The sequence below is a fragment of the Dama dama genome, chromosome 4, assembly GCF_033118175.1.
Source record: "Dama dama isolate Ldn47 chromosome 4, ASM3311817v1, whole genome shotgun sequence".
Taxonomy (NCBI): domain Eukaryota; kingdom Metazoa; phylum Chordata; class Mammalia; order Artiodactyla; family Cervidae; genus Dama; species Dama dama.
In genome coordinates this window covers 9,967,407-9,992,809 of record NC_083684.1, presented here as the reverse complement: position 1 = coordinate 9,992,809, position 25,403 = coordinate 9,967,407, and the positions used below count along the sequence as shown (strand labels likewise).

The window sequence follows — 25,403 nt, the reverse complement described above, 5'->3', positions numbered from 1 at the left end:
GAATCACAGCCCAATGGCAAGAGGGCCGAGGTTGGGAAACCCTGCAGTAGCGATATTTAGAAATGTCTGGAATAATGCTCACTCGTACTAGTCACTATTTCTGAATTGTGTGACTCTTGGTGATTACTATAGTCTTTTCTTTGACATATATGTATATCTTAAGATTTTATGACTTCATATCAACTATCATTAATGCTTAAAAGTAAAGCAACAAATAAAGGTATGTATGTGTAGAAACTTGTCACAAGACAATATTATTGTAGTCCTGAGAATTATCAAGATTCCCAGTCTCAAAAAATGGAAATCTTTAAAAAGTGTTAGAAAGAATGTTTGTTCTCCCACATTTGGGAAGTTTCTTGAATGTCAATGACTAGCTCATAACATAGAAAAGAACAGAAAACAAAAAGCAAAGTAAGTCACAAAATATTTTTTCTCCAAGAAGTAAACAGTGTTTCAGTTTTATAAAAGCACTGTACCATTAGAAGAGTGAAAATCAAAATAATTAAGTAAAATCATGTGCTTATTTGAAAGCACTTTCACTGTCTCAAGCCCACGTACATGAATGACAAATGGCTCAGGATGGAACTAGATGTCCTTTGTAGTATGTGATTTTTTTAAGAACAGAATGTATTTCAAAATGTAATCAAAACTCCTTTAATTAAAATATATTTGCATATCATTTAATAAGTACAATCAAAAACTTACTCCTGTCTCTCACAAATAATTCACAAGCTATAGGTTTCTCGAGCTGTATATGATGGATCATTCTTATTCCTTCATAAACTGCTATTTATTGATTATCTTTCATGTAACAGGTAATGTACTAGGTGTCAAGATACAATAATAAATGAGGAATGGACCTGCTCTTGAGAGGCTCAGAAATAATTAAAAGCCAGAACAAGAAGTATATCTTCATAATTTACTCAACATTCTTTGAAAGTGTAGGAATAAGCCCTCTAGAGACCAGTGGAAGGCTTCGTGGAGAAAGGGTGTGAATGGTTTCAGTAAAAGGACTGGGGGTGTTTCATAGATGAAGGAAAGAAGGCAAGTGAAGAGAAAATGATGCTAGATGCCGTCAGTGGTTGATGAATTTTCTTTGTGCTGAAGGACCTGCAGAAATAGGGGAAGGTCCACGCAGGTATCTTCCTGATTTATGTCAAAACATCACTTAACTCTGTGGGTCAATACTAGACTTCTACTCTTTCTCCTTAGTGTGAGGTGAGGGTGCTAAAGATAACACAAGTGCAATTGGCATGCTCTCTAGGTAATTTTTAACATATGCTGAGGTTGAAGAAGTACTGGTCTAGAAGACTTATGATCAGTTCAGTTCAGTCGCTCAGTCATGTCCGACTCTTTGCTACCCCATGAACTGCAGCACGCCAGGCCTCCCTGTCCATCACCAACTCCCAGAGTCCCCCCAAACCCATGTCCATTGTGTTGGTGATCCCATCCAGCCATCTCACCCTCTGTCGCCCCCTACTCCCCATGCCCTCAATCTTTCCCAGCATCAGGGTCTTTTCCAATGAGTCAGCTCTCCGCATCAGGTGGCCAAAGTATTGGAGTTTCAGCTTCAACATCAGTCCCTCCAATGAACACCCAGGACTGATCTCCTTTAGGATGGACTGGTTGGATCTCCTTGCAGCCCAAGGGACTCTCAAGAGTCTTCTCCAACACCACAGTTCAAAAGCATCAATTCTTCATCACTCAGCTTTCTTTATAGTCCAACTCTCACATCCATACATGACCACTGGAAAAACCATAGCCTTGACTAGACGGACCTTTGTTGGCAAACTAATGTCTCTGCATTTTAATATGCTATCTAGGTTGGTCATAACTTTCCTTCCAAGGAGTAAGTGTCTTTTAATTTCATGGCTGCAATCACCATCCGCAGTGATTTTGGAGCCCCAAAAAATAGTTAGCCACTGTTTCCCCATCTGTTTGCCATGAAGTGATGGGACCGGATGCCATGATCTTAGTTTTCCGAATGTTGAGCTTTAAGCCAACTTTTTCTCTCTCCTCTTTCACTTTTATCAAGAGGCTCTTTCTGCCATAAGGGTGGTATCATCTGCATATCTGAGGTTATTGATATTTCTCCCGGCTATCTTGATTCCACCTTGTGCTTCCTCCAGCTGTGCATTTCTCGTGATGTACTCTGCATAGAAGTTAAATAAGCAGGGTGACAATATACAGCCTTGACGTACTCTAGCCAAGAGGAGTTACCCCACATCCAAGGTAAGGAGGGGTGGCTGCGCTTTGCTGGAGTGGCCATGAAGAGATACCTCACCTCCAAGGTAAGAGAAACCCAAGTAAGACAGTAGGTGCTGAGAGAGGGCATCAGAGGGCAGACTTATGATGGCACTCCACAAATGAAGATGGTCCCACTTCTCCTGGGAGAGCAGAAAGGAAAATTACCTACACAAACCCTCCTAGTTATCACCTTTCTCTTAACTGTAGACCCAGATGTTTTTCCATGATTTGCTCCTTTGATCCTCTGTCTCCAAGGTTAGTAAAAGTCAGAAACATATTCAGTAGAATCCTAGGAGTATCCTGGAGAATACCCATGTTACTAAAATCTATACTAGTTTTTATGTCTTACAAGTTTAACTATTGATATTTTTTTAATGACCCAACTTTAAAATTAAGCAACCTTCATTTTTGCTTTAAAAAAAAGTACCATTTTGGTGAGTGATGTTGCTAATGGGACAGGTTATACATATGTGAGGACAGCAAATAAATGAAAAATCTCTGTAATTTCCTCTTCATTTCACTGTAAATTTATTTTTAAAATAAAGTCTTTAAAAATTAAGCAACAATAACTATTTGTACTATTATTAATGTTCAGGTGTGGGTTGTGATTTTTAGGGTTTTTTTTTTTTTTTGAGTCACATATACTGAGAATAATTTACATAGAATAAAACTGACTAATTCTGTGTAATTGCTCTAGGAATTTTGACAAATGCTTCAAGTCACATAAGTTACCATAACACTCAAGATATAGAACATCTCCTTTACCTGTTCTCTTTTGCAAAATTCCTCTTGCCTTAAAGCGATTGGCAAAAGAAATCTTTTTTCTGTTCCTATGATTTTGCTTTTTCCAGAATATCTTAGAAATCAAATGATCCAGCACATAGCCTTTTAAGCTGGACTTCTATTAGTCAGTATCATGCATTGAAGATTCATCTTTGTTGCTGGTGTGTATCAGAAGTTCATTTTATTTAATGTTTAGTAATATTCCATTGTATAGCATAGATACACCACAGTAAATGGAATGTTTATTCACTGGCTTATTCATTAAACCACTGGTTTATTCATTAAACCACTGACATTTGGGTGGTTTCCAGTTTTAGAAGACTATGCATAAAGCCAATATAAACCTGTGCATACAGATATTTCATTTCTCTTCTGCAAATACCTAGGAGTTGGATTGTTGGATCTTATAGTAAATGTGTGCTTAGATTTATAAAAAATTGCCAAAGTGACAGTGCTATTTTGCACTTGGCACCAGCAATGCACGAGGAATTCCAGCTGCTCTATATTCTCAGCAGTTGATATTGTCAGGTTTTTTTGTTTTATTATATTTTTACAATGTCAGCCATTCTGATAGCTATATACCAGTATCTTATTTTGGTGTTAAATGTAGTACATTTCCCTAATGACTAATATTGAAAATCTTTTTATGTGCTTCTTTGAAATCTGTGTATTTTATCTAACAAAATGTATGTGCAAATCATTTGCCCATTTGTTAATCTGAATTTTTTTTAATTGCACTGTTAGTTCTTCAAATATTCTGGATCCTAGCCTCTATCAGATATGTACTTTGCAAACATATTTTCCCCATATGTGATTCTTCTTCCCATTTTTTAAACAATGTCATTTTAAAAGCAGTTTTTAATTATGATGAACCTCAATTTATCATTTAAAAATTTATGGATTATGCTCTTGATGCTGTATCTAAAAAAACCTTTGCTTAACCCAAAGTCACTAAGATTTTCTTCCATATTTTCTTAGAGAAGTTTTATAGTTTGTGGGTTTACATTTAAGTTTATGATTAATTTGAATTATTTTTGGTATGCAGTTTGACGTATGGTTGAAATTCTTCTGTTTTTGTTTTTGCAAATTGATTCTAATTCTGCTATAAAAGGTACTTTTAAAATTTCAATTTTTCATTACTAGCATATAGAGACATAATTTGTTTTTGAATATTGAACTTGCATCCTATTACCTTGCTAAACTCACTTTAAAAAAAAATTCTTAGGAATTTTCTACCTAGAAAACTATGTCATCTATAAATGGAGACATATTATTTCTTCCTTTCTAATCTATAAGCCTTGAATTCCTCTTCTTTACTTACTACGTGTGCTAGGACCCACAGTATGATACTGGATAGGATTGGTGAGAACAGACACCTTTGTCTAGATCCTGATCTCAGAGAGGAAGCATTAAGTCTGTGACAATTCAGGATAAAGCGTCAGATTTTTAGATTTTCACAAATGTCTTTTAAAATACTGAGGAAGTTTAAGTTCCTAGTTTCCTTAATTTTTATAAATAGGATGTTGAATTCTGGCATTTACTTTTCACATATTTTTTTCAAAAAACTTATTTTCATATTCACAAATTCTTTAGGTCAACAATATTTATGAAGTTTCATATCTGCAGAACAACTTTAAAAAAGGGGACTTTATCATTCATATCTTCTGTGCTTTTGGTAAAATGTCTAACAATGTTCTCTGTGACTTCTGACATTAAACAATAATACTAGTAGTAACACAAAATTTTATACCCATCCACATTTTAAAAAATGAAAATAAAGACTTGGAATTAGGAGCCAGCTAGCATCTGGTACCTGTGGGTCTCACTTATTTTTGTTTACTCATCCTGCTTTCTCAAGGCTTCTGGGTTGTTTTTTCTTTCCTAGAAAAACATGGCTAGATATGAAAATGTCAACATCTCTGGTTTGTGTGATAAGACCAAGATACTATTTTGTTTTTCATCTTTTCATTTTTCTGTTCAAAGAAAATCTAAGAATTCTGTGTCTCATGAATCATTCTTACTGATTCAACAAACAGTGCCACCAGCTTTACTCAAGTCAGAAACCTGGCGGTCATCCTCATACTCTGTCACCCTCACCCCAAATCGTATTGAATTTACCTCCCTGATTGAGCCCCTTATCTAAGCCCCATGCCAACCATTGCCTAGTTCAAGCCTTCATTATTGTCCTTGTCTAACACTCAAAGGTCACTTTCCTGGATCATGAAAACTAAGCCAGTTCTCAGTCTTAAAATATCCCAGTCCTAATTAGTGTTCCAACCCTGATGCCTTCAGGATAACTTTCACATAACTCTCCTCTGCTTATAAGGCCCACTTTGCATGATTCCGTATCTAGAAGCCCTACATATGCCCCGTTTATCTCATTTGGAAAGGGGAAAAAAAAAAAAATGTGTCTAGGGCTTTGCACCTTCAGGGGTGCAGGCTACCCACACAGAGAAAATGGGGGGCATTCATTACTCTGACACTGCTGCTCTTCAGACAGGGTCCTTTATGCAGAAAATGCTCTGTGAATTCATGTGAGGATGAGACCCAACCCCTAGGTAGACATGGTGGACAGGAAGGCCAGTGAAAATTCAGTGACTCTTAATGTCCGAGGTTAACCCGCAGGTCTCCAAACACTTACGCTATTTTTAATCCTTGTTCTAATATTGTGAGCCTCCCCCTGTATCCCCATTCTCGTAACAGCTGAATGCTTGGTTTCTCAGCCTCACACCACAGACCTCATGGACCAGATACGCTCTGAGGTGGAGGGCTGTCTTAAGCATTGCAGGATATTCACAGCATTCCTGGCCGCTCCCTCTGGATCCAGTAGCACTCAACCCCCCACAGTTGCAACAGCCAGAAATGTCTCCACATATTGCCAAATATCCCCTAAGGGAGCGAGTCGCCTGGGAAGGAGGAGCTCTGCTCTGAGTGAAAAGATGCTGTGTGCTCAAGTTTAAGACGGGAAGTCTGCAAGAAAGAACCCCTAAGGAATTGAGTCGGCAGTGACCTCAGTCAAAGCAGAACAATTCCCCAGGGATGGTGGTAAACGGGGGAAGCCGGCCTGAGCCCCTACAGCGTTCAGATCGGAGCCAGCTGTGAGGAGCGCATGTGATGAATAGAACAATTTCTCCATTGTCACGCAAAATCATTGCACTTCTCTGGATGCAGCCTGCGTTTACAACCTCATCTCTTTGCACATAACTTTTCCCTCCATGAAATATCCTATGTCATCTTCAAGTGACTGTGTAAGGCCTACTGGCAGACCAGGAAGCTGAGATGATAAAGATTAGGGATGGTAGGTATAATGGCGGGTCATTTTTTTTTACAATGTACATACACCTTTTTATAGGCCGGTATCATCTTTGCTTTTTAGTTAAGCAACTTCCGCTATGCATCTCCATAAATCCAACGCATTGTCAGATCAACTCTTTCTCTGTTGAGCCTCTGGAATAAACCTTCATTTCAGGATATACTTTTAAGGTAAATAAATATTTCTTCTATTTGCATGTTAAGTTCTGGAAGTAACTAAAAGCATAAAAAAGTAATGAATCAATCTCGAACCTAACTGACTTCAGAGAGGTTATAAATGGTCACATATGCTCATTTCATTCTCTGCTGAAAATATGTATTTTCTGTGACACTATATTTTAATTAAAAAATTCTGGTTCAGAGTATTCATATATTGAATATACAAAACAGCAGGTCCCACTGATTTAGAGTAAGAACACACACACAAACTGGGGGGAAAAAAAAGAGAGAATGAAAGTTCAAATATGTTTGATTAAACTGACTTTGACTTTCCTGATGTTCTAATTTCACCCCAGGCCCAACAGTAGAAAACTCACCATACATCCTTAATAATGTCATGCAGCACTGAGGTGTTCCTATACGGATAAAGGCATGTAGACACTGAGGAAGGAGGGAATGAATTTATGAACCAGCCAAACAGAGATGCTTTGTGGGCTCTTTCTTTGGAGTCTTAACAAGGCCTGCTGTCCCGGCATTCATTCCAGGGCTTTCCATTCTATAGGGGCACTCTGTTGACTGACGAGGGGGATTATTTCAGACACTGCTTATGGATTTTCAAAAGAGAAGTCTGACTAGTTATTATGTGGCAACGTGGCTCTTAGGTGACACCTCTTTCCTCAGACATGTTGAGGAACCACTTACTGTCTCCGCGGCACAGCAGAGGCCCCAGCCTATAAGCTGCTTCTGAATGTGGCCGCCCAGTGTCTGTGATCACAATCTTAGTCACTGGCAGATGTTCTTTATAAGAAAGGAACCCAGTGTCGTTGGTCCTGAAAGACAGTAACAACAACAAGCTTCTTAAATTACTCTGGTTAACATAGTTAGGGAGTAAACAATAGTCCTTATTGCATTTCAAAGCCAAGACAGTCTGAGTAAATGGGTACACAGAAAAGAGTCAGGATCAAATTGCTCCTCTGAGGATGAAAAAACAGGGCAGCATTTTAGTGTTCCTTGCAGTCGGAATATAACTGGTGCTTTTAAGTTCTGTTGGCCATTTTTTGCCTTTTAAATGAGGTGGTTAACCCATTGCCATTTAATGTAATGATTGATAGTACATTTTTAGATCTATTGTTTTGGTATTTATTTCTTATTTTCCCCCCCACAGGACATCTTGTATTTCTGCTCCCTCTATCATGCCTCCTCTTGGTTTACTCCATATTTCCTTTGGTATTCAATTTTATTTTTTCAGTCACTCTTTAGCCACATATCTGCTTATTTTATTTTAATATTTGCTTCATGGATTATAAGATGCATCCTTAATTCATCACAGTCTACTTAGATTTTACGTTGTATTACTTAAAATGTCACAAGCTTACTATGGGATAATTTTTAACACCCTTCCCTACACAAACACCTGTTCTTTATGCCACAGTTGCAATATATTTTAAATCCAGATGCTACAAACTTTATAATACAATTAAATAGTGAATTTTAATTTATTTAATCAAGAGAAAAATTTAAACACTGCTTTTTCCATTTACTGACTTATTCATGATTCCCAGTGCCCTTCATTCCCGCCTGAAGATCTGTTTTAAACGGTCTGTTTAGCCTGAAGAATTTCCATCACTATTTCTTACGGTACAGTTCTGCTGACAACAAATTCTCTCTGCATTCGTTTAATTTGAACAGGACTTTATTTTACTTTCATTTGTGAAATATATTTGTGTCCTCTGTAAAAGTCTAGGTCGACACTGCCTCCTCTTTCCCTGCGAAAGGTGTCATTTCATTGTCTTCTGATGGGAGGTCACCTTCATTTGCATCCTGATTTCTCTGTGTGGAAGGTGTTCCACCAGATTCACCCAAACTGGCTACTTTCAAAACATCAATGAAGTTGTATTAGTTATCTGCTGATACTAATGCATAACAAATTATCCCCTAAAACAAAGTGGTGACTTAAGACCTTTTATATAATGTGTGATTATTCTGCTTTACGACCCTCTGTTTCAGCGTCTCTCTCAAGGCTACACTCAAAGTGTTGGCAAGGATTGCAGTCAAATCAGTGCTTGGGTGGGGAAGGCTCACTCCTGTGCTATTGGCTATTCTACCTCTTCTGGGCACTGAACTGAGAGCCTTGGGTATTTACCAGCTGTTGGTTGAGGGCGACCCTCGATTCTTTGTCCACAACAGCTCACAACATGGCAGGCTGCTGAATCAAACAAGAAGGCTAGGAGATGCAGAGAGTGAATTTCAAGCATGTTATAAGTCATGGTCTTTTGTAACTCAGTCTCTGAAGTGACATCTCGTCATTTTATCATATGCTATTCTTTAAAAGCAAGTCACAAGGTCCATGCAACATACAAGAGAAGGAAATTACACAGTGGTGTGAATAACAGGCAGTGTGTATAATCGGGGGCCATCTCGGGGGCTTGCTTCCAGAGACGTTTATTAAGCAAATTTGAGAGATTTTCAGCCATGGTTTCATCAAACGATATATACTTTTGCCTCATTTTATTTCCTGCCATTCTGGGACTCCAATTTCTTGCCTGTTAAATCATAAATATTTTCCCACAAGCCACAAAGGGTCTGTCAATTTTTCTTTCAATTTTTTTTTTTTTCCTGTGTTCTTCAGATTGAATGATTTCTACTGGTCTTCAGGTTTACTGAAGATTTCTTTTGCTAACTCCCATAAGAGTTGAAACCTATGCCATGAATATTTAACCTCAGATGCTGCACTTTTCTATTCTAAAATGTCCATCACCAACTCCCGGAGTCTACCCAAACCCATGTCCATCGAGTCGATGATCCCATCCAGCCATCTCACCCTCTGTTGTCCCCTTCTCCCCCTGCCCTCAATCTTTCCCAGCATCAGGGTCTATTCAAATGAGTCATCTCTTCACATCAGGTAGCCAAAGTATTGGAGTTTCAGCTTCAGCATCAGTCCCTCTAATGAACACCCAGGACTGATCTCCTTTAGGATGGATTGGTTGGATCTCCTTGCAGTCCAAGGGACTCTCAAGAGTCTTCTCCAACACCACAGTTCAAAAGTATCAATTCTCTGGCGCTCAGCTTTCTTTATAGTCCAACTCTCACATCCATACATGACCACTGGAAAAACCATAGCTTTGACTAGACGGACCTTTGTTGGCAAAGTAATATCTCTGCTTTTTAAGATGCTGTGTAGGTTGCTCATAACTTTCCTTCCAAGGAGTTAGCGTCTCTTAATTTCACGGCTACAATCACTATCTGCAGTAATTTGGAGAACTCCAAAATAATGTCAGCCACTGTTTCCCCATCTATTTGCCATGAAGTGATGGGACTGGGTGCCGTGATCTTAGTTTTCTCAATGTTGAGCTTTAAGCCAACTTTTTCCCTCTCCTCTTTCACTTTCATCAAGAGGCTCTTTAATTCTTCACTTTCTGCCATAAGGGTGGTGTCATCTGCATATCTGAGGTTATTGACATTTCTCCCAGCAATCTTGATTCCAGCTTGTGCTTCTTCCAGTCCAGCATTTCTCAAGATGTACTCTGCATAGAAGTTAAATAAGCAGGGTGACAATATACAGCCTTGACGTACTCCTTTTCCTATTTGGAACCAGTCTGTTGTTCCATGTCCAGTTCTAACTGTTGCTTCTCCTGACCTGCATACAGGTTTCTCAGGAGGCAGGTCAGGTGGCCTGGAATTCCCATCTCTTTCAGAATTTTCCACAGTTTACTGTGATCCACACAGTCGAAGGCTTTGGCATAGTCAATAAAGCAGAAAGCAGAAATAGATGTTTTTCTGGAATTGTCTTGCTTTTTCGATGATCCAGCAGATGTTGGCAATTTGATCTCTTGTTCCTCTGCCTTTTCTAAAAACAGCTAGAACATCTGGAAGTTCACAGTTCATGTATTGCTGAAGCCTGGCTTGGAGAATTTTGAGGATTATTTTACTAGCATGTGAGATGAGTGCAATTGTGTGGTAGTTTGAGCATTCTTTGGCATTGCCTTTCTTGGGGATTGTAATGAAAACTGACCTTTTCCAGTCCTGTGGCCATTGCTGAGTTTTCCAAATTTGCTGGCCTACTGAGTGCAGCACTTTCACAGCATCATCTTTTAGGATTTGAAATAGCTCAACTGGAATTCCATCACCTCCATTAGCTTTGTTTGTAGTGATGCTTTCTGAGGCCCACTTGACTTCACATTCCAGGATGTCCGGCTCTAGGTGAGTGATCACACCATTGTAATTATATGGGTAGTGAAGATCTTTTTTGTACAGTTCTTCTGTTTATTCTTGCCACCTCTTTTTAATATCTTCTGCTTTTGTTAGGTCCATACCATTTCTGTCCTTTATCAAAACCATCTTTGCATGAAATATTCCCTTGGTATCTCTAATTTTCTTGAAGAGACCTCTAGTCTTTCCCATTCTATTATTTTCCTCTATTTCTTTGCATTGATGGTTGAGGAAGGCTTTCCTATCTCTCCTTGCTTCAAGTAGGTGTTTTTAATAAATAGTTTTCCTGGGATTATAAATGTTATTTGGGATTAGGTTAGTTCTACACAAGCTACTTAAGCATAAGCAGAGTTTAATATGAAAAGTTTCAAAATCTTATTTTTAAAAATTATTTTTGATGAATAAAATGTCATGCAGAGACAGGAGAGTTATTGGTGACTGATGTTGCTGTTTAGTTGCTACGTCATGTCTTTAGTGACCCCATGGACTGTAGCCCGCCAGGCTCCTCTGTCCATGGGCTTTCCCAGGCAAGAATACTGGAGTGGACTGCCATTTCCTTCTCCAGGCAATCTTCCTGACCCTAGGACTGAACCCACATCTCCTGCATTGGCAGGTAGATTCTTTACCACTGAGCCACCTGGGAAGCCTATTGGTGATTAGATTAATTTAAAAAATTTTTTTATTCACATTTTAAAATACACTCTGGGCATTTGTGTGTGTGTGTGTGTGTGTGTGTGTGTGAAGACAGCGAGAAGAAAAAAGTATTTTCCAAAACTAGTAGAAATTTTGAGAAACCGGACTTTAAGTAAGAGAGACAATGTTCTTCATGCTGAACACATAACAATAAAAGTACAATAATTTCTCCATACAGATGCCTCCTTTAGAGGCATAAAATAATTTGCTTTTTGATATAACACAGTCTTTGATATTTTTCAAATGAATAAATGTAATGTCAAATGAATAAATAAAATATTTCATGTTCAATATAAAATCTAAATATTATAGATTTCCTTTTTCAAAATATGATAAACAGAATATCAGTTTTTCATAGTATAGTGCATCCTTTAAGAAAATAAAAGGGCTACATGTTTAAGTAATTGGGGGAAAGTCTAAGCTTACATATTTAAAGGTTTATAGGCAAGACTACTGAAGAGATATGTTAGTAACTAAATATATTTATTTAAATATAATTTATGTAAATTTTAACTTATTTATGTAACTATGTTTTGAGAATATAATTCTTAATTATACTTAATTTCAAAGATAATGATAATTGACTCAAAATGAAAAGCAAGCATGAAACAGATGCCTCTGTTTCATCATATTACAAAAATAAAAGGTGCATGACCCATGCTTTATTACCACAAAATTCAAATAAAGAGATCATGATCTTCCCATCTAGAAATCAGATTTGTTGTAATACATTTCATCAAAACATACCTTTATCTAATTTCTTCACTGTACTAAGTTTTTCAGTATCTACCTACCTATATATGTGGCAGTGATTCATTTAAAAAAATTAATAATAAACTCGATTTTGCATAAGGAAATCATAAAAGTCACCATTCATTCCGGTCAGCGTCACAGTTGCAGTAATACTGAGAATCAACGCAGTTCCCCTCCAATCCACAAGTACATTTTTGAGGATCAGGCAAAGAACCTCCCCAGTAAGTTTGTGTTTCATTGGTTCTTCCAACCCACCAGCTCAGAGGGGTTCCATCTGAAAAATAAAGGTGAGAAAAACGACATCTGCTTTATAACCCGTGACCTTCCATCCCAGTATAATTCCCTTCCTTACCAAATCATTAAAAAGAATGAAAGGAGAGAAGACTGGTTTGATGTAGTGATATTCCAAACTTCATAACTGATGGTATTTTCTTAAGAAAGCTTTAAAAAAATTTTTCATTATTTAAGCTTAAATGATTGATATATTTTTCTTTGAGTAGAAAAGAAACCAGCAGTTTCTATTTAATTCAGGCATAATAGTAAAAAATAAAACATATTGTGAGTTCACACATGCCATCTCCTTAAAAATAATTTTTTGAAACAAGAAGGCATCAAATTATAATCCACGGTAATTAACATATGAGAAACAAAATTGATCTGAGAACATAAAATGCCTATTAGAACATTATGAAATGCTGTGTAAAGTCAGTGATTTATCTCAATATACTTATTGACTAAAGATAAACTCGCTGTTTAGGCATGGTATGGCACTCTCTCACTATGATTCAAGATATATTCGAAAGTATATATTTTTTCTTCTGTTTACAGGCTTGGCTACTTCTTCAGAGACTACAGAAATAACACTGAAAGATCTTTATGCCCAAAGCAAATACGACACTCAAAAACAAAGTTTCCCTCAACCAAATGCATTTCTTTCTATGATGAATGTTCAGTTACCAGCTCCTTCACAGAGCTAAGACTAAAATGATGTCAAGAAGCTAGAGCAACGAATAGACGGAATATTTAGATATGGTCTGCAGGCAATCTGTCTTAGGGGAAAAACAAGTTAGAGGGGGAAAATCACAGTCACTGGAGAGTCAGGGCGAGAGAAGGAGGTGGCATCCAATCAGTCGGCTCCTCAAAGGTGCACGATCATTTTTCCATTGACTTTCAAACCTTTCAAGTTGTGGCCATTAGCCTTACTTTTACTAATTTCTCCCTTGCTTACAAATGCCAGTGCTCATTAAATCTTACTATTACATTGGATCTGTGCTAATGCAAATAACTTCTGACTCAGCATTACTATACATTCTTGTGCACTATGCCAAGAAGTCAAGGAGCTGTTGGAGGCTTGTGTTAATGTACTTACTCAATATCAACAGCCTTCATCCTCTTTAACTGAATGATTACCTCATCAACTGAAGGCAAAACCTACTTGAAACATTTAATAGATCTATTTCGACATACTGCTTAAAACATTATGTGGTTATAGATTTTTAAAAAATAAATCATTATTCTTAAATACTGAATAGTCTTTTCACATCTAAATTTGCTATCTTCCCTATGAAGTAGAAACCACTGACTGTTTTAAAGATACCAAATACCTCTGATTTCCTCAGTCTTACTGAAGTGTCCTAAAGAATTTATATAAGAAAGAATTCTTAAAAGCATTAGAAAATTTTAAAGTAGAAATTAAAATGATAAAATATCAGGGATGACAGTGGATCACTTCTACTCCCGTAGTTATGAATAAAATTCCAAATGGCTTGAGTATTCACACTGACCACCCTTCCCGTGTGCTGAGCTGGAGGACCCATACCTTGCTGGAATGTTTCACAAACATTTCAACTTTATTCATCCACAATCACAGCACCACTATTGCTTGGTGCTGCTATAGTTTCAAGATTTGAAACTGTAAATTTAACTTGCCTCACACCACCTTCCTGATCTTTCCCATACATTCCTTATTAACCACCTCAAAATCCAAACTGTTCCCTCTTTTCCACCTCAAATCCATTCTATATGGATTCTAGGGTCATGGACCTGAAGAAAATCTGTGTATTCAATGGTTACCCCCAACCCCAGTTCTACAGCCTTCTAGAGTTGACTATCCTCTTCGCCAGTGGCTCCCAAGCCTGGCTGAAACACCTGGGGAGCCTCAGAGCAAGATGTGCGGCACCACCAGCCCTGATGGCAGGGAACACCTTCACACTTAGGGCCACCCCCTCGTCGCCATGCGGGGCTCAGCTCACTAACATTCTTGGGGATTTCGTTTTCTGGTTCTTTTGGAGTTTGACTCATTTGTGACTCTGATGATTGTCTTTCCTTTTCTTTCTTCTCTAGTCAAGCAACTTAGTTCCATTTTGTTTCATCACATTCATTTACTCTTCTGTATTTATGGTTCTCTTTCCTCTTAGAAGGGTTTCCCTTGTGGCTCAGCTGGTAAAGAATCTGCCTGCAATGCGGGGACCTGGGTTCAATTCCTGGGTTGGAAAGATACCCTGAAGAAGGAAAATGTTACCCTCTCCAGTATTCTTTGTTCATGGGATCACAAAGAGTCAGCCACAACTGAGTGACTTTCTATTTTCCTCTTAGACTACACTTCCATACTTGCTTATCTATTTTTTTTTAATAGATTCCAAGACAGGTATTCACTAGCAATAAACCATCAGTTGAATACTAAACTGGTAGGATCACTGTAAGCATGATGCACTGGAGAGCTGGAAAGAGGTGAGTGAAGTGAAGTCGCTCAGTCGTGTCCGACTCTTTGCGACCCCATGGACTGTAGCTCCTCAGTCCATGGGATTTTCCAGGCAAGAGTACTGGAGTGGGTTGCCATTTCCTTCTCCAGGGGATCTTCTCAACCCAGGGGTCAAACCCAGGTCTCCTGCATTGCAGGCAGACACTTTACCGTCTGAGCCACGAGGGAAGCTCACTTCATTTCACTTTATATGTGTTACCCCACCCGCCACCTGGAGGCGTGGAGGTGTCTCGACAGAAGAGTCTGTATTGGACAGAGGAGCGAGGAGGACATCAGAGCTGCTTCAACAGTACCGGGTCCTGATGGAAGCAGTGTCTCTTAAAGGTTAGTTTTCTTTACACAGAGTAATCTTTTGAATGCTGTGTTGGGTGGGTAGGAGATAAGGACTGATGGCCAGTTGAGAGGCCAGTAGGAAAGGTATTGCAATAGCTTCATGTTATCAGGTCATTAAGGCTTACACAGAGGCAGACCTGGAGGGACTCGAGACAGTCTCACATCATGAGACGTTCCAAGGGAGAAAACAGAGTAGAATCAGGATTTAGGAGCAGACTGGTTATTAAAGGTAGAATAAGAGAAAGAGTTAAACACGGTTTTCTGACTCCTATTTGAGCTGATGGGGGAAAAAAGCCATGTTTCCAGCAGGCTGCTCTAATTTTCAGTTATACCCAGAGGGTAACTTGTCAACAATCCGTAGAAGAGTCACACGGAAGAGTCACTTTCAGAAAACGGCGTCGTATTTTTATTAGCTCTTTCCCATGATAAACACAAACTAATGTGCCGCTTGCCCTTTAGGAGGGCAGACACTGCGCATTCACCGAGGAGGAGAAGGAGGCCGGTGCCTTGCAGGCCTCCGACCGAGGCCCGGAGGAGACGCCAGAGACAACCACGGCTGTGAGCAAAGCTCAGGGGAGCTGACCCTGCTCTTTCCTTCAGGCGATAGCGTCTCCGTGACTTCCCGACTGTGACGGGCTTGCTCCGCGCTTGGGGAGCACAGGCCCTGGGCGGCTCTCAGCCACCACCGTGGCAGAATCACACCCTGCAGGAGCTGGTGCAGGCGGGCGCCCCGCGGGGAGGGGGACGGGTGCCCCAGTGCGCTTACCTTCCTTGCTGACGAGCCGTGACTTCTTGCAGTAGTAAGTCAGCTCCTGCTCACAGTGCTCTGCGCGGTTAATGGTGGCCTGGAGCTGCTCCATGCTGGCCACATACTCGAAAAGCCCCGTGTAGGGGTGCTCTGGGCTGGTATTTCGGACTCTTGTGACGTCAGAGCCATTGTGCTGTACGATGGTCCACGCAGTTTCTTGGATGCAGAAATGGGGGAAGAAAGAGAGGAGACCATCACTAGTCTGCAAAAGTTAAAATAAATAAAGAAAATCAAAATCACCTTTTATCGGAGTCAAACTTTTCTAGTCATCAAACCTCTCTGAGAGGTAGAATCAACACAAATGGATTCTTAAAATTTTTAAATTATAGTAAAATGATTCTTTTCCCTGAAGTTTATATGATTGCCATGCATTGCAGTGTTTTTATTCTACTTTTTCATATAATTCAGCCAGAAAGCATTCATGGTAAAAATATTAAGAAAACTGACTATTAAATTTGTACATTTCATCAAATCTGATATTCTACTTTTAAAAGATACATTATTAATTTTGTTTAAGAAAGAAAAGAATAATGCTGCCTATTATAACTGTAAAACATTGCTGATTGTTGATACGTCCTGAATTCAGAGATGTTAAAGTATGAAAAAATGCATCTTTGAATCTGTAAAATATTTTAAATTACATAACATAAGCAATCATTTATTCATTCTTGGAAATCACCCATGCTGCCAGCAAGAAGAAAGTCAACTTTTTTATGGCCCATATATCTCCCTTCAGACAACTTTTAATTATGAGTGTACATCTATTTCCTTTTCAAATCAAGCTTTGGAGAATTTTTTTTTAATAATATGGGAAAATGTACAAAATATTTAAGTGGGGAATGCAGGATACAAAACTATATGTAATATGATTAATCTACATACACAAACACATACACATCAATACATATTCATAGGACACAGATGTTAGGAAATTACACCAGAATTACACCTATTTCTTTTAAAATCAAATTTGAAAAATCCACTCTGGTACCATGTGATCTGCACAGTTACGCAGTGCAAGAGCAAGTCATGCTTCTGAATACGTAACACAGTATCAGCATCTCGACTCACAAGAAAAATAAAACATCTCTGCGTAGGTGTGAGAGCTATCACTATTGGTACCTGATAGTCTGTAAACATTTCCATCACACTGATTACCAGAATTATTTAGATGAAATAAAAACCTTACAAGGGTTGTAACAGAAGATAGACATATTGTATCTGTCTTTCTACTTTCCCAGCAATCAACTTCGTATTATATGTACCGTGATGTACGCAGGCCTAAGAACACATTAATCAAAAGGCCTCTGATTTAATAGGTGAGAAACAGATGGGAAGTTGTCAAAACTCTGCTATAAATGTGCCGTTGAGTCACATAACTCTTCGGTATTACAGAGGAAGAGTCTAAATTGGAGGAAAACAGTCGGTAGAGATACCCAGCCCCCTGGTTTTTAGCGAATACATTCACATGGATCAACACAATCAAAACAAGAAATTGCACTCCCACCCCTCTCCTGGTCATCAGAATTTTGAATAGAGAGGCCTGTTAAATAAATGAGACAGGAGGCAAATTTGACAGCCTTATTCTCTTCCATAAGTGGAACATAATTTTTCTCTGAAACCATAGCCTTTTATAGCAATAAAACCATTGCTTTCATTTCCACCTTGAATTTCAGCTGACTGAAGAGCCTGATCAGTAAATTGTTTTCCTCAAAGACGACATGATATACAAGCTAATGAAATTAATTATGGTTGGCCAGACAGCAGGACAGCAAGATCACTAGGAGACCTGAATTTGTGTATCAGGCATGGGTCTGCACTCTTAAGAAAGTCAGCTGAAATCTGAGCCTCTATTTCCAAATTTGAAAAAAAAAAAAAAAAAAAAGGTGGGTAGGGGGAGAATATAGGAAGCAATATATTAAGTCTGAAATTCTATCATTTTAGCCACACAGTCTTAGCTATTAGAAATTTAAGATTATTATCCGGGCAAATCTGTTAACCTAGCCTCTGCTGGACTCTGCTTTTATTATTCAGCAGAACCATTCATCCTTTCTTGTAGGGAATCAATGGCATGGGTGAAGCAGCTCATCTCTAGCTGAGTAGCTGTCAAAAGAGCTGGACAATAAACCTACTTGAAGCCTTTGTCTCTTTGCCTTTTGGGTCACCCTTAGAGGGACTTCCCTATCATTTAGCATCCTCTGGGTCATGACGAACACATCGTGTTCTTTCAAGGTCTCTTAAGGTGTTGTAAGAAATCCAAGGCCACAGTGCATGTCGGCTGCTAAAGGGCAGCTCAGAGAAAGGTCTCCTTTTGAAATTCTAAAATTTCCATATTATGATAGTTTCTGCAAGTGAGTTCACTTTCAATAAAAAGTGCTACAAAGATGAAGCTATGCGGATGCTGCACTTATCAGTAATTGAGATGTCCAGGGCAAAGGAGAGACAATGAAAGCATCACAGTGGATTCTGGGCGATGGACATGAGGGCCCAACACCCAGGCTCCAGTTCTCATGCATTTTACTAACAGAGGAATCTCTGCAAACTGTTATACTGTTCTTTTGGACATGATCATGGTATCCAACGTTTCTACAAATAACTGTTTAGAAATTACAACTATAAAAGACAAAGACTTTATTATGCGTAATTCAGTGTTCTGTGATTTATTAAATTGGTTTTTCCCACTGGTCTGTAAGCTCTACTAGAAGAATGATAGATTCTAATTTGCAGGCCATACCACCTCTAGTGTGTGGCTGGGCACAACGTGCAGAAAAAGATACTCGTTACTGAAGGGATAAATGAATGAGCGAATAGAACCAAAGCAATGCCCAGATTAGAGCACAGTCTTCCAGGTGATCTGTGTGATTCTCTGGTGGCTCTGAGACTTTCACTGTCTTTTAGCTGCTTTCAAACTTTGGAAATAGTAGACATCTGATGCAACTGCAAAATAATGCTAAGGCTGAAACTGTGAAGGGTATGAGACCTCCCACTTGCAAGCTAGCAAGTTATCTTGCCTTCTATGTGCCCACTAGAGTTGCACCATGAGAGAGGGACCCCCAAAATATGAGACTTGGAGCTTACAGAGGATGGCTGGCACACCTCCATCCCTCCTAAGAGTGAGAGAGGACTCTGGAACGCAACAAATCTTCTCCAAGGAGAAGGCGGGCAAGTCCTTGGGTGTCTATCACTCTTAGAAGGTAGGCAAGTAAATCTGGAGGAGATAAGCTTTGAATTTCTCCAGAGAAGTCCACTATCTCTAACTTACAAGACATATTTATATTAAATTATCCTTTAACACAGACTTACTTTTTTGTTGTTGTTGTTACTTGTTTTGCTTAGCAAGCAAGCCATTGTTTCTTTACAACAAATAGCTCCTGTCTACAGGCCGGCAAATTCTACCTGCTAGAGGCTGTCTGGGTTCCTCTGCTGTGGAAGCAGCTGGTTTTGCCTCCACTGGCACAGTTATTTCATTATTACTGATGTAGAGATACATCTGTTCTTTGAAACTTCTTACAACTGGCTATTACATCTTACCAGTTGCCTCATTAGTAAAGTGAAAGTGAAAGTTGCTCAGTTGTGTCCAACTCTTTGCGACCCTATGGACTATACATCCACGGAATTCTCCAGGCCAGAATATTGGAGTGGGTAGCTGTTCCCATCTCCAAGCGATCTTCCAAACCCAGGGATTGAATCTGGGTTTCTACATTGCAGGAAGATTCTTTACCAGCCAAGCCATCAGGGAAGCCCCCTCATTAGTAAGGTTAAACATTAAATAAAATCTTCAAAACAGGTTTAGCTTTTATTTTTATATCTGTGTAAGAGTCATGATTTAATTTTTTTGAAAACTATCCTTTACCAAATGCAAAGAGAGCTGTCAAGGTAAGGAAAACACAGGGAAATGAGTAAAGAGAGAGAGCAGAAAAATCTATGAAATTAATATATATGCTAAAACACTGAAAGGCATTTTAGGTCTACTGGTGCAGACCTGAAGTGACTTCTCTCCCTGAAGTGATTTCTAATATATAGACTGTATGTTAAGCAACTGAGTAATTAAGAACTTGATTTATCTTGGGCTGACTGCTATTTTTTAATGTGATAACAGTGTTAAAAAAAAAAATGCTGTTTAAGCAACACAGTTGCAGAGTGTGTATTCCTTCAGGATTAATAGCTGTGGGTGATAGAGGTGATAAAGACTGTAAGAACAGGCCGGAAGTGCTGTGTTAAGGAAAGCTGAGAGATAAAAAGCAGCTAGCATCCGGGAGCAAAACTGGATGTAAACAAGGCTGCATTTAAATAACGGTAGTTAGTTATTAACTCTCATGGCTATTAGGAAGGTCTTTATTGTTGAAATCCCTGTAGTAAAGATAGTTTTGCTGTCTTAAGTCTCACACTCTCCAGCCTTCTCATGAAAGGGTCTCAAGAGTCCTTATCTCCGAATCACATGGGGAGCTTGCAGTTTAATAGAGCAGAGACCCAGGCCTTGGTCTCTAAACTTACTGAGTCAGTGAAACTAAATCCAGGAGTCTTGGAAGTGGGTGCCAGAGAAAAGGTGAGCTTAAGCCACAGAATTATCATTTCCGCAAAACTTCGAAAGTCACAGCTGTACCGCTTATCACTTTCTCCACACTGAAATGATGTCCTCACAGCGTAATGTTTGATGAGACATTTCTTACATAAAACTATTTCAATATAGAAAAGGCTTTCATGAAGAAAAAGAAGAAGTCCTGTACATTACAACAGAGACAGCCACTGGGATTCATATAATCCTAAAAAATTTTTAATTTTATTTAGAAGACTGTTTAGAAAAAATTTTCAGACTTTTAAGTTTTGGAAATTATCCATTCAAAAGAGATTTTCTTTGTATGTTTTAGCTTGTAATGGTTAAAGAAATTTAAATCCATGTGGATTCATCTGTTGGATAGTAATTCTAGACTAAGAATCTTTTCTTTAGTTACACATTCGAAAACTACCAATCCAGCCTTTTGTCTTGCCTTCATAATTGGTATACCTGATTGCTATACCTTGAGGATAGGTAATTGGTTACAGGCAATGAGACGCTGATAGAATGTAGCCTTTTCTAGCGGAAACATTTTCAGGCTGGGAGAAGAGACCAAGGTTTCAGCTCTTGATCTATCCCTAATGATATTCCTCAGCCTGCCTCCCTGAACTTCCCTGAGTCTTGCTTTTCTCATTTGCAAAACCAGATCAGTAAGGAAAGTCTCAAGTTGTAACATGTATTTTTCACTGACTTGTTACATTCTGGGACTGTCACTTTTGTTTGAATATATTTCAACATTCTAGAGCTTTTGAAAACACTTTGCTGTCTCCTAACTGGATTATCTGTATCTCTGTCCTTCACTGCTTGCTCTTCAGAGGGTTTTAAGCTTTCTGAATGCCCTCTTTCTCATCTATACTTTTTGATAACCTTGCTAAAGCACCTCAAGTGACTAAAATAGCATTAGTAATGCAATATAATAAGGTAAATGCTGATTTAATAGAAAATAAAATAATTCATTCAGTAAAATGAAATTAATAATTTCCATACCATTGAGATGGTCATGAAAAATGCACATGGCCTATAAATTACTAAAGTAGTATGCATAAAAAACCATAATATAGCCAATGCATGTATGTGTATCAGAGTCTCCTCATTTATGAATTTGCCTACTCACTAAAATTTATTTGAATCCCCAAATCAGTTCTTGAGGCTTTCCTGCGTGTCTACAGATACAAAGCAAAAAAAAAAAAAGAAGAAGTTGCCCAATATGAATTTCAGTTGCCCAGCTGAAGTTGAACAGAACCAGGTTGTGACTCCTTGCTTCAGCTCTCATCAACACGTATTCTATTTGTCCCATGTTCTTCGCTGATTTCACTCTTTACATTGGCCTCCAAGCAAAGAACTAGAGTGCTGTCCAGGATTCTAAGCACAAGAAGGCTATGTTGTGCCTCCTGGGAATACAAGGGATAGACACGCTTCCTTCAGGTATGAGTTCTGGTGCTGTTGGTTGTGAGTTCAATGTTAATGAATTAACTATGCATTAAATAAGGTGTCTTTAATCTGAAACGTAAGTGAAACAAGGTTATGTATTGATTAGTTGAGAATACTGTGACCAGAGGCGTGCAGGAACTTTGAAAGTAAAAATCGTTCAGTCGTGTCTGACTCTTTGCTACCCCATGGTCTATACAGTCCATGGAATTCTCCAGGCCAGAATACTGGAGTGGGTAGTCTGTCCCTTCTCCAGGGGATCTTGCCAACCCAGGTATCGAACCCAGGTCTCCCACATTGCAAGCAGATTCTTTACCAGCTGATCCACAAGGGAAGCTCAAGAATACTGGTTACCTAGTCTGACTGCAATTCCCTGGGAACAATGGTCCAGTATTCATAAATCCAGGTGACTGTGGTTACTTTGTAGAACATAACTACCATGGATAATGAGAATTTTGTGTGCATGTGGTATTTCTAAGAGCTTTCAAGTATACAGATACTTAGCAACTTTGAGGTGTCTGAACCACAGAATCAAAACTTCATAAAGCAAGTGCATGGGCATAGTTCAGCGTCCTTTGTGGCAACACAGGATTCACAGGAATGCAGTGACAGTTTGTTGAATCTCACTCAAAACCCACATTAAACAGAAAAAAATCAAAAAGTTATTTGACACCTGAATTCATATTGTTCATCTGCAAAATTTTCCTTTTCTGTCTGTGAAGTCTTCTCACACTTACGTTTAATTCTCACAAATAGAGCAGGCTGTTCTCTAAAGTTTGAAAACCGTAAGTCTAAAACAGCTACGCCCAGACCTGGCTCCACAGTAAGTATCAAATGGGAAGGTTTTTAAAAATGTTGATTTTGATGTCTCACCCTAACCCTCCTGCCTCAGGGTGCTGCCTGGGAATCTGTACTGTGGAGAGCAGGGAATTTTGTTGATGGGATAAACATGTGAGAATCGTTAGCTGTGTTACGTTACTTTGGCATGTGGAGCAGTGCTATGGTCTGAATGTTTGTGCACCCCACCAAAATCCATATGTGGAATCACTCACCCCAAAGGTAATGGGCTTAGCACGTGGCACCTCTGGGAGGTCATGAGGTCAAGAGGGAGGTGTTCTCATGAATGGGATTAGTGCTCTTACAAAAGAGACCCTGCAGGGCCCCTTCTATCACCATCACATGATGGTATAAGAAGTCTTAAATCTGGAAGAGAGCTCTCATCTGACAATGCTGGCGCCATGATCTTGGGCTTCCCATGCTCTAAAACTGTGAGAAATGAATTTCTGTTGTTTATAAGGTATCTGATCTATAGTATTCTGCTATAGCTCCCCAAACAGGCTAAGATAGGCAGTGTTCTCAACAATGGTAGGGCAAACTGAAGCCCCCTGGTTATGTTATACGAAACATCTCTAAAGACACATTCTATAGTAATTTTCCAAGATATTTGTGGTCAAGATTTGCCACTACCCTTCAGCTTTTAGAATTACACTTTAATACAAAGGAACTGTTGCTCCCACATTCAACTGCCTTCTCAACATTTCGTGAATGTGTAACAGACATCTCAAATTCAAAGTGTGTAAAACTGAGCTCATCTTTCCCCTCAAACCTCTCTGACCACATCTCAGACCGTGGCAACTTAATCACTCCAGTTGCCGAAGCCAAAATTGTGGTGTTATTTTTTGCTTCCCTTTGTTTTCTCATTCCTCACACATATTCAATGAGAAAATTGAATCTCCGTCCACCATCTACATTGCATGATCCAGTGCAGACCACCTTCCTGGCTCTTACCTGGATTATTAATTACTTAAACTCAGTCTCCAAACAGGCTTCCTAACTCCTATGCTCCTATTATACATACACATATTATTCATATGCATGTACATATTTGATATATACCTACATTTATATATATATGTGTGTGTGTGTGTGTGTGTGTGTATATATATATATATTTGTATGAATATATCTTCTAACTCTTTTCTACCTCTGCTCCTAGACAGGCATTTCCCAACACAGGAGCAAACATGATCCTATTAAAGAAAGCCAGGTGGCATCTACCATTGGTTAAAACTCTCCGCGGTCTTCTGAACTCACTCAGGGTAAAACCAGGGCCCCGACACCCTGTGAGGACCCCTGACTCTTCCTCTCCTGCCCCCGCCACTTGATTACTTCTTGCTCTCCTATACTTGCAGCTCGCTCACCGCACTCCAGCCACGCTGGATCTGCTGCTGTTTTCTGAACACACACGCAACACTCTCTCAGGACTTGGCATTTATTTCCTTGGCCCGGAAAGCTCTTTCCCTAGATATTCACTGCCAGATTTTAAGTAGTAAATCCTCCTCTACCATGCCTCCTGCTTCAATTCAATATTTCCTTTTTCTGTTTATTTGGCTCCATGAAATGCTGACCTCCTGACACAGTGCTATCCAATGTAAACTTTTTGCAATGATGAAATAGGTGACTATGCAGTAGTTAAACTGTGGCTAGTGAGGAAATGGCTTTTAATTTAATCTTATTGTAATGAATCAATTCAGATTTGTACAACTTGTCTCAAACTGTTTAGTTATATTAATTTCAATTAAATGTAAATCTAACTAGTGGCTACTACACTGGAGAGCACAAATCATCTAGAATCCATTGTGTTTGATGATGAAGGGATCAAGTCTTTGTTACAATATTTACACACAGTTTCACCCAGCAGGTGGCTCAGTGGGTAGAGAATCTGCCTGCAACACAGAAGACACAGGAGACGCAGGTTTAATCCCTGCACTGGGAAGATCAGGGCAACCCACTCCAGTGTGCTTGCCTGAACAATCCCATGGACAGAGGAGCCTGGCAGGCTACAGTCCATAGTGTCGCAAAGAGTCGGACATGGCTGAAGTGACTGAGCACATACAGGTTGAAAAAACCATCTTTCCTTCACTGTGCATGAATGCTACCTTTGCAATGAATCAGCTGTCCATATATGAGTGAGTCTATTTACAGCTTCTCTATCTTCTGTCATTAGTCCATTCGGTTTTCCTTCTGTCAATCACAAGCTGTTTTACTCAACTGGTCAGCATAATGTCTATATTATAGCTGGTAGACTTGAGTCCTCCAACTTTATTCTTTAAGATTGATTTAGTTCTTCTGGCCCCTTCAAAATTGCTGCTAAAGTTTAGAGTCTGCTTGTCAAGTTTCACCAAAACAACTATGAAAGTGCTAGTCATTTAGTTGTGTCCAACTGTTTGATCCCATGGATTGTGTGGCCTGCCAGGCTCCTCTGTCCATGGAATTCTCCAGGCAAGAATGCTGGAGTGGGTTGCCATTTCCTACTTCAGGGGATATTTCCAACCAGGGGATCAAACCCAGGTCTCCTGCAT

General features: G+C 39.1%; 1 protein-coding gene across 7 annotated transcripts in view; it reads right to left on the bottom strand.

Moving 5' to 3' along the window:
• The window catches only part of CNTNAP4 (contactin associated protein family member 4), a 265,683-nt gene that overhangs the window by 51,048 nt on the left and 189,232 nt on the right, over nt 1–25,403 (bottom strand). For all 7 annotated transcript variants that reach the window (XM_061133985.1, XM_061134018.1, XM_061134042.1 and 4 more), the window contains 3 exons: nt 16,017–16,214; nt 12,274–12,430; nt 7,204–7,331 (listed from right to left, as the gene is read on the bottom strand). In XM_061133985.1, the coding sequence (XP_060989968.1) occupies nt 7,204–7,331; nt 12,274–12,430; nt 16,017–16,214 (483 nt within the window). The remainder of the gene's footprint in view (nt 1–7,203; nt 7,332–12,273; nt 12,431–16,016; nt 16,215–25,403) is intronic.